This window comes from Anarrhichthys ocellatus, unplaced genomic scaffold (assembly GCF_004355925.1).
Source record: "Anarrhichthys ocellatus isolate YVR2014 unplaced genomic scaffold, GSC_Weel_1.0 scaffold174, whole genome shotgun sequence".
Taxonomy (NCBI): Eukaryota; Metazoa; Chordata; class Actinopteri; order Perciformes; family Anarhichadidae; genus Anarrhichthys; species Anarrhichthys ocellatus.
This window is the reverse complement of record NW_022280204.1, coordinates 16,820-27,211: the sequence shown is the minus strand read 5'-3', so window position 1 is coordinate 27,211 and position 10,392 is coordinate 16,820. Positions and strand designations below refer to the sequence as shown.

Below are 10,392 nucleotides of genomic sequence, written 5' to 3'. Positions count from 1 at the left end.
ACACACACACACACACACACACACACACACACACACACACACACACATACACTTACAAAAACAGATTCACACTGTGTTATATACTTTACACCCTTTCCATCTAACCCTGCATATACACACACTGTACTATCCTACATTTATTTTGTTACACACACAACCATGCAACCAAACATACGATGGCATAATCACATTGTTAGTAATAGCCAAGTATTCTACACTTCACATTTAACACTGAAAACACCTTTATTATCAAATCTGAAACCACTCTGTGAGACGTTTCACACAGATAACCATGCCGCACATAAATAAATGCATAAATGATACGATCAATTACAATCTGACCTCATTTGTTTGTGAGTATAGTGAATGGACATGAATTCATTGTGGTGACAGAGAGACAGACTACTGTCCCCTAACTCTGCAATAAAACAAATACCAGCTCAGGGTTTCAAGGACAACGGGATTTCATGTGCAATAATAGCAGGCAGGCTCAAGAGATATGCTGGACTTCAGACGATACATCAAAAACTGGCTTATGTAGGACATCACAGAGTCTCAGCAGGCTGGGGTGAATGTTATGTGCATTTAGTTGCAAAACATCCAAGTTTTGTTGGAATGAACGAGGGTGGTGGGGTTAGTTTGTAGCTTCATGTCACCTGCTTCCTTTGAAAATGACTTTTAGGCTGTTGCTCTGCCAGCATAAAGGCCAACGTCAGAACAAGTTGCAGAAGTCGTCCAACTAGGCAAGAGAAGGCACATTAAGACTATGATTGCAGACTCGATGGCGCATCGGTTGTCTTTAACTAAGGAACAACTTAACACTGGACAACCTTTTGCAACATCACTGACTGGGTTCTGTCCAAAACACCACGCAGCATAGCAGTGGTTTCTAGCCATGTGTGTTATTGGTGTGGATTCACCTTTTCAACAGCTTCAGAATCAAACTGACGTAATGTGAAAACGTGCAGCAGCTTTTTAATTTTAGTGGGAAAAATGCACTTCCTCCAATGACGCGATCCCATTTCTGGAAGACATAGACAGGAATGTCACATTTCATTAACACTCTGCTGCCATTAAGCACCACTTATACCAACTAAAACAGAGGATGGACGTTGTCTCTCCTGCTTTTGGATTCTTTACACTCTCTCTCCGTCTCTCTTTCCCCAAGGGTCTTTTCGATCTCTCTCCCTCAGTCTCTCGCTCTCTAAAGCCGTCTCACCCCGCCACCCCCGCCCTCCTCTCTCTGGGTGAATTTGTACATGTGGTTATGTAAGGGCGAGCAGTCAGCCTTCCTCCTGCAGCAGTACTATCAGCTGCAGCCACACACAGAGAGAGGGAGGGAGAGAGAGAGAGAGAGAGAGAGAGAGAGAGAGAGAGAGAGAGAGAGAACATAGCCACCACCCCAATCCTTCACTACAGCATAATATAGAGGACAGTGCTTACAGTTTACCATGCTGGTGTAGAATCGTCTGAAATCTTAGTGATTCATGTATAAATAATGACTATCCCAGTGAATCTGAGCATACTCTCAGCTCTGATCACATGCTAGAATTAAAAGTAAAAATCAAAGCAGGACTAAACATTGTATTTGTTATTAAGTTACTTGGGATTTGATATCCAATTGGTTAAAAAACATTATTTTCTGTCTATCATCCAGCTGGCTGCAGAAAGTGTTGGAGCAAAATGGACTTCATTAAAGTTATTTCTTTATTTAGTTTTATGAATTTACATTTGTTCTTAGTGCATTAGTATCATATTGCAAACCACAAGCTCTAAAAGAGAAGTGGCCATAACGTCACCCATTGGTTTGTGGACTAAAGTTTTTAAGCCACGAGTTCGGCATTTTGGTTTTTGGCCGTCGTCATCTTGTTCTTTTGCAATCAGAAGTGACACGAGAGTACAACCGAATGCTGAATTAGACATTTTTGGGCAACCAAGGTGTTATAATTTACTGTCATTGAGTGCAAACACACTGTGAAAGGGTTAAAGTTGTGAGACGAAAACAAGGAGTCCCAGACCGCACAAAACCGTGGTAGAGTCTTGTCAATCACCGTATAGCCCCGCCCTAAAGCATCCCCTGCTTTATGGTCTGTGTGACTCTAAATGGACCATAATGTACTAAATGAACATCATGCTGTATTGAAGAAGACTTGAAACTAGAGATTGAGACCATAAACTCATGTTTACAATGTTTACTGAGGTAATAAATCAAGAGAGAAGAAGTCATTTTCTCATAGACTTCTATACAACCAGAGGAGTCGCCCCCTGGTGGACACTAGAGAGAATGCAGCTTTAACACATGAAGCACTGACTTCACTGTTCAGAACTGGAGGTTGCCGCCTAATCGCAACTGTTTGTGACTGTGGCTGCTTTTTAATTGGTTGTGCATCATCCATGCTGCTGCCTGTGTTCTTGCTTTTCCTCTATTAGACTATTTCTGAGACAACCACATTTTGGATCGGGTCTAATTTTCTCGGGTCCCCTTCAGATTACGTCTCTCATTTAAAAAAAATAAATTTGTGCATGTGGGGTTTGTTGTATGTTTTCTACGGCTCCATTTTGGACCGGGTAGATAGTTGATAGTTATTAGAAAGACTAATATGTATTTGGGAATGATCTAGTACAATCTGTCTTCTATTGTCCGTGGAGCATTTGGAAGGAAGAAGTTGTATTTTACTAGACGTTGAACAAAAATATGCATAAGAAAAAAACGACAAAGTGCAGCATTGAGCGTTAGATCGCAAAAAAAACTGTCAATAACAATACTTAAGTAACACATTTTAAACACCGAATTAAAATGCATTTTCCAGATTAGGTATGAGGGTTCATGTCAAACCTGTCCAAACTCTGCAGAAACACTATTTTAGTCTTTCTGTCCTGTAGGATGCAGTGTGGATTTGCCTGTAATAACTCTGCTGTTTGAGGACACCTATCATTGCATTGAGGATATCAGGAGCCCACTTGTCAACAAACACTACAGCGCTATAGTTCCCTGAGCTTCCTTGGCAATCTGTTTCATATCAGTATCTCAGGCGTCTGACAGTAAAAACAATACGATCGGAATTTCAGGTAGCAGAAGCCTGAGAATTGAGGAATCAACACTTGCAGGGAGTTGTGGAGGAGAAGTGGTCTTCCCTCTCTCAGCCAATGTGCAACGAGGCACCCAACCAAGTCGTTGTAGTTGTTTTGGGAGGCTTCCAGGAGGGGAATGTGTACGAGTGAGTGATAGAGAAAACCCTGCCTCGATAAACAACTGTTGCATCGCTTCCATCTGTCAGAGTGTGTCATCATCCACACTTTATATTGTCATTTTTCGTAATTTAGCCGACACCGTTATTGACTTACAGCAAATGAGCTTTGATTGCCATATCACTGCGATTGCAGGGAAACAACAAGCAAAGAGTGCAAGAGTCAGTGTGTTAGTGCATTTACAATAGTGATTATGTAACCGTGCAATCCATAGAAGTGGTTGCTCAGTGAACAAACAGAATAAGACAACACATTCTCACACCCAACTCGTCAGATGCCGCTGCTTGCTCAGTAGCGCCGAGCTTCAAACATCGAAGCAGTAGGTTCCTCTCTAGAGTCAGTTTGGACTGACTCTGGTACCAGGTTAGGTTTAGGCAACAAAAGTACTTCATTATAACTTGACTCACCAAATGGTTTGTTACACAGAACCATCTAAAAGCCCTCACTGGGGACAAAAAAATGCTTGGCAAGTGATTGGATGAAGCATACGTCAGTCACACTCTTGACGAAGCCAGTAGGGAGAACAGCGGAAACAGCTTTTCTATGGAGAAAAAGCCTCCATTGCCGTTCTTTGAAGAAATACTCTATTGTTGTTTAGACACAAACGCATTGCTTGAAGCCTGACAGGATGAATTTCCGGCTTGCGTGATCTTGCAACATCGTGGGAATCGAGCTGCAGTGCAAAGTAAACTTGGTTGGGCTGAAGAAAAATATTGAATTCGTAAATATGTACATGTGGCGATGAATTCAGTGCATACGTTACGAAAGAAACTACTGTAAAATAAGTCTATGTTGACTTTGTTTCACACAAACAGCGGTCTCCAGGGTGAAAGTCCTGTGTTGGTTTGACCCGTCCAAACTGCCGTCACACCCACAATGCATGGACTCTCTCGCGCTTTAAACTATGCCCACTGCTCTGAGCGTCTTATGATGATGCTGAAGGGTTTTCACTGGAGTTGGAAACTGAAAGCGCGGTGCGTCTCATACAGACGGTAAAGGGTGCCTCGGTGCGTCTCATGCAGACGGTAAAGGGTGCCTCGGTGCGTCTCATGCAGACGGTAAAGGGTGCCTCGGTGCGTCTCATGCAGACGGTAAAGGGTGCCTCGGTGCGTCTCATACAGACAGTAAAGGGTGCGTCCGTGTTTGAAGAGATGGGAGTGAGAACGGCTTGAAAAAGGACAATTAGAGACCTGACACACCAATGTGGAGCGACAACAAAAATAAATAGCGTATGTAGCAATCCACGGACCCTCTCCATCCAGGGTCTCCCCCAATCTCTGACCCCTTTTTCTTACTTTTTTTTGGGAGACATTTTCAGACCAAATTGCACTGCATCACAAAAAAAAAAGTCTGTCTTTTGTACCGTATTTCTCAGCTAGTTCATCAGGTTTAGTCCCAAACTCGAGTGCACCAATACCTCACAGAGCAGCTACACACACACACACACACACACACACAAGAGCACAGATATTTCAAATGGTTGCCATGACGACGCACACAGCGGGAGCGGAAGGAAATATGCAGGATCGGTGGTTCATCCGGACAAAATACAGTAATTCAAAATGAATAGCAGCTTCTATCTTCCAGCGCCTGGCTGCTGCTGTTCCAGTGGCCTCAGGGGAGCAACGGATACCAGAGCACCAGCTGATCGATGTCTCATCTCTGCCGGGGGTTATTTATCTGAATGGGTACAGCTTTTTTGGCTTCGGTTGAGGCTTCCACACCTTCGAGTGGCTGTATAAACACTGCTCTCTACGGAGGGCCCGGCTCAGGAGCTCCTACAGGACCATAACAAATCCTCACACCTCACATAGAAACCCAACACGCTGCACCTCCACTATTGGAAATTGTTGAAGGGATAGTTGCTGCATTCATTTTCAATTGATCGAGAGTTTTTCTTTCCCGAAAGAAGCTGGTGTGTTTTGGAAAGAGACCCCCGAGCTTTGGTTCCCTCTCCGTCCGGTTCCCCATCAGCCCCCCTTCGCTTCACCCCATGGCCTCCATCCACCAGCTGTCGGACGGGAGCGCGGAGTCTCGGTGGATACGGACAGACAGATGGACGGGAAAGCAAGAGGGAGGAGGCAAAGGGATGGATGGGAGGAAGGAGGAGAGGGAGTGAGGTGTGACCCATATAGCGGAGCCTGGAGTATTTATAGAAGAAAGTGTCCTAATTGGCAAGCCGCTGGGACAGCAACAGCACTGCACTGGTACCCTACTCCGTGTCCTTCACCTCCTCAACCTTCCCTTCTCCTTGGCCTTCGCCCGTCTCCTGCCACCTCGTCCTCCTGTCCTCTTCCACCTCCTGGAATTTGTCTTCATCGCTCTTTTCTGCTCTTCCACATCAGTGACCTAATCTACCTCTTCCCCCCTCCTCCCCCTCCTCCGAGTCTCTGCACCTTTGCTCTGGCTCTCTTCAGTCGCTCATCTTCAGTCTCTTGCTGCTCTTCGTCTTTGTCATCTCTACTCCACCTCTAACTTCTCATCCCACTGGCTTCCCCGTGCCCCATCCCCTCTCTCTTTCCCTCTCACATCAAGCTCAAACTGTTTTCTGCTGACATATTCTTGTATCTCAGTGACTTCAACCTCCTTTGGATTCCACAGATTCCATATATTGTCCACTTGAAACTATTGTTATTTCACATTAAATTGTGTTTGAATTGTAGAATGAGGGTGGTGATATGGCAGTGCTATTTCAGCTGTGTCGTACAACCAAACAAAGTTTTGAGGCATATTTCCTTTTCTAATCGTACTCCTCAGAACTCCATGTACGGAGGTTTGTGTGGATGGATGTTTCAAACAAACACAGAGGACTGGTCTTCATGTGAAACCAAAAAGTTGAGGTTTTAATTTACGTCTGTGTCTTCAATAATCAAGCATTCTGATGTTTTTACTAAACATAATCAGGTTTTGTTTTGTGACAGTCCACAACATAAACCAAGTGTTTCAAACTGTGAACCATAATCCAGGAGAACAAATGTTTCCTTCGAAACGTAATCGAGAAAGTTTAGCAACATGGGAACATCATTTTTTGGGCTGTACTGGAGACTTCTTCCACAAAATTAACTTAAAAACACTGAACAAGTTCCATGAAAAGAGGAATATCAGTAAAACGGTGGTAGTGAAGTTAAAGAAACCCAAAATGAATGATCACAAGGGGCTTAACCCTAAAACTAAACTTTTTAAAGGTTGAAAACAATAATAAACTCTGGAATATGGATGGAAGGACTCACGTAGGAAGTATTCGGAAGCATCCGCCACATAGTCCGCATCCTCGGGGAAGTGATCTATCTGCTTACACATGCCTTTATATGAACCTGCGTGAGAGGAGGAAAGAAAAGAGAAGTGAGGCCTCGTTAGGAATGCACTCAGAGCTCTTCAGTAATGGATACGACAGGAGAAATTAAAACAGTTTATAATGTGTGTATAAGGAGAAAGGTCTCAGAGAAAAAGTATGAGAAGAAGAGATGAAGAAAAGGGGGCGGGGCATGAAGAAAGAAAGGTGCAGCGGGATCTCATAGCACGCCACATTTAAGCACACTCCACGTGTCCTGAAACGCACTGAAAGCAAAAGGTGTGTCATTAACAACATAACGCCGTTGATCTGAAACAGTCGCTGTTATGTGGAGGCAACAAATCGCCTCGTTCACAGAAAACATCACGGTCCAGGAGGCCGCTGTCAACGTGGATTCATTTGTCACATAAAGACTTTAGTAACGGCACTGTGGGAGTTATTTTAACCATCTTTTTCCTAAAAGTAGTTCTGTTGTCTGAACCTAACTGAAGTATTTAGGAAAGACTGAACGCATGTAACGAGAGGAAACGTGACGTGTGTTGCTGACTGTCATTTAAGATATCAAACGAGGAGACGTTGGTTTGTTTGACCCCGTTTGCTCTTCCTCACTTGCTCTGAGCGCCATTTTTTCATCAATAGCATATTCACACAACATTCATTATCACATTTACAGTCAGTACGGACTGGATGGCGTGAAATGACGCCAAAAGCAAGAACGCCGTTGTGATATCACGCAAAAATACACGTGTGTGTAATTCACACAGCGTTCTGGTGATGCCAGGCTGCAAAGGCGAGAAAGCAATAGAGGAAGGAAAGAGGAGGAGAAGGTTAGAGGAAACATCTGAGACAAAAGAAAAGGAGAGGACGGGAGATTTGTCAACAGCTTTGAAGGAAACCCGTCAGAGGACAAAAGGCGACAGACAGAAGAGGACGAAGACGACAGGGGGACGTTTAATCTAAACGCCTCAACAGAGCAGGTGGGAGGGTGAGGAGGAGAGAGCGGAGCAAAATGCAAATGAAAGAGAGGAAGAAAGGAGAGCTGATGGTGCTGCTCATTAAGAAGAATTGTATGTGTGTGTGTGTGTGTGTGTGTGTTTAGCTTGGTTCAGCTCCAGTGGTAATTGTATGCCCTCCCAAACCACTGCAATTAAATAGGCCCTTGTTAATTGGCGATTGAAGGACGAAAGACAAGCGCCCGGCTTTAAATGGGCATCGGTTACACACACACACACACACACACACACACACACACACACACACACTCACAATGCAGCATCAACCCTATTGTCAGCAGTCTCTCTCACTCATCGCTGTGAGCGAGCACTTGAGGCTAAAGTTTTCCAATATGTTTTGCATTTCCATCATGACCACAAAGAGAACGAGCGATGTCATACTGAAGCTCAACACATGACAAGTGGAAAGAGGAATGATGACAGGACTGCACAACAAGCCTGCTTAATATTTACATATATTTAATACACCACAGCAAATAATCGGGCGAACAAAGCGCTTTTCATCAGCTAGACTTTGATCGATGCATTAGAGATACTTCGCCGGGAAGCGGCTCGGAAAGCTTTCAGCGATGCTTTCATCTTTTCATAATTTCGGTGTGAGCTCTGTGTCGAGAATTCTGTTACAGTTCCTGAGAGGAGCTTGTTGAGCAACATCACGGCGTGTTTCAGGAGGAAGTAGCCTCACGTTCAGGTGGCCTCTTGTCTCCGGAATCTGTTGTGCAAATGTGAGCGATGCTACAAAGAGAGAGAGAGAGAGAGACTTGAATCACGCCGTGCGTACTCGAGAAGCTCTCGGTCGAGTGTGGAAATAAAGTGCTGACGAGCAGAGGTCTCTCAGGTGATGCAGTTCGCCCTCCGGTGGACATTCCAAGCCTTTCAAAAGACTGACTCATCAGTATTAGAACATTACATCATTGTTCAGTTTGGAGATGATGCCGTTTATGAATAGCAGGATCTTCAGTTGTTCCTCTCAGGTCCTGTATGACACTAACTGCAGTTAAAGGAGCACTTCACCCACGTTTTTGAGGTTTCAGTGAAGATGCATGCGTTTAGGAGTTTGTAAACAGATGTTTTCATATAGTTTTGCTGCAATTCATCGAGACTTTTCTCTGTTTTTTCTTATTATTTGATCATCGTGGAGGCATGAGAGAAAAACAAAGTTTTCTCCAAGAATTCAAAGTAACAACGTACCACTGCTACAGATGATCATTTTGCGGTTGAAGAATTGTTTTAATATCATGGCAATGACGTGTCTGAGACTCTTATTAACCAGACGTACAGAATGTGGAGGCACTGGAAGGTGCACGAGCCTGAACTTTAGCCCAAAATAAGGTCCCATTGAAAGAGTGTGGAGGCTCGTTAAGTGTCAGTGATAAGAAACAAGGAGGAGGAGGAGGAGGAGAGCAAACCTATTTTGGGTTTTGGGGACACTCAGTGATGGTTGAGCCGATTAGAGTTTAGTTTCAGACTTCACTTTTTGACGACAGTTCGGAGATGAAATTTATAATCGTTGCCGTTCGATTAAGTTGTTGCCTGATGTCCCTACAAGGTTTATGTTAAACATTTCTTACAACTGAAACTGGGCCAATGATGGCACAGATGTGAGCAGGAGAAATAATCAAAGACAAGAGGGGCCAAAAACATCCCCCAAACACACTCACTGGGGTGTGCAGCATTTATAATCCGGTTCATCCTGGTTTCTAGTGCATGGCCACAGTCCAGGTGACGTTTACCAGGCGTTAACAAAACACGCATCAACAATGTTCTGCACAGTTTATAATACTTGTTGCTGCAGTCTCAGCAGCTTCCATGTTTTCCTCAAGTCTCCATCACATAAACGCTGCATTAAATACGTTTCATATCAGCTCGTCTCACGCTTGCAGAAATGCACAATGCTTCATAGTTAACGTTGTGAAAGTCTTGGTCAGGTGGAGTCAACAAAACTACGATTGCTACTTCCAAACAGATCACGGATTGTGTTCAAGTAATATCGTAACATAACTAACTTTCTTACAAAACAAACTTAAAGTCAATATGAACTTTTGGTCTCACAAGTGACATGGACTGCAGTCTCCTGAATGAAAGTCCTGTGTTTGTTTGACCCGTCCACCCACCACCACCGCTGCCACCTTCCCCGAGTGGACTTTCTCGCTTGTGATACCCGTTATTATACCACGTGACTTTCAGTAACGGTTGCTCGATACACTATACGTCACTTGACCGAATGCAAATCAATGTATCCGTGGTTTGCAGCCAACTGGGCTGACTTTCTTTTACCATTTTTGTTGATTTTGTCTTTGCACCAATTTCAAAATAAAAGAGGAAGACGCACGTATTCATTCATTCATATCATAGCGTGCATTTACTCAGTCTTTTTTCACTGTCACCACTGAAGATGCTGTGTAACTGTGGAGCTTTTAAACTGTGTTCAAGCGTAGAAACAAGAGCACTGGCTCATCCAGTTGGGAGTTACCGTTCCTGTATGAATCTGTTCATATGACTTCTCTTAGTTTCTCAACCACCTGACACGCAGTAACGTAAAACATTCAAAATGGTGTCCGTTGTGGTTACTAGGAGATGTGCAAAGTAGAAGGTACAGTAGACTGCTGTACACATCACTGCCTCAACTCGTAGTAATAATTCTTCCCCGGATCAGCCTTTTGGTCTTCAGTCTTTATTTACTGGCATCTCCACATGAAGATCCCACTTCATGTCAAACACATCAATTCACACACTCACTGCCGGGCAGCATCTCCATCATCTCCCTCTTTCTCCCTCTCTCCCTCCAACACATGCCCTCCCACGCTGCAGCACAAGCACATGTAATCTGGAATTGCA

At 43.9% G+C, this 10,392-nt stretch overlaps 1 protein-coding gene across 1 annotated transcript in view; it reads right to left on the bottom strand.

Moving 5' to 3' along the window:
- Positions 1–7,626, bottom strand: part of cacng2b (calcium channel, voltage-dependent, gamma subunit 2b) — an 18,532-nt gene extending 10,906 nt beyond the window's left edge. Inside the window, exon 1 of the mRNA XM_031878350.1 lies at positions 6,480–7,626. Coding sequence (XP_031734210.1) covers positions 6,480–6,549 — 70 coding nt within the window. The 5' untranslated portion in view covers positions 6,550–7,626. The remainder of the gene's footprint in view (positions 1–6,479) is intronic.
- Between the last annotated feature and the right edge of the window lie 2,766 nt (positions 7,627–10,392).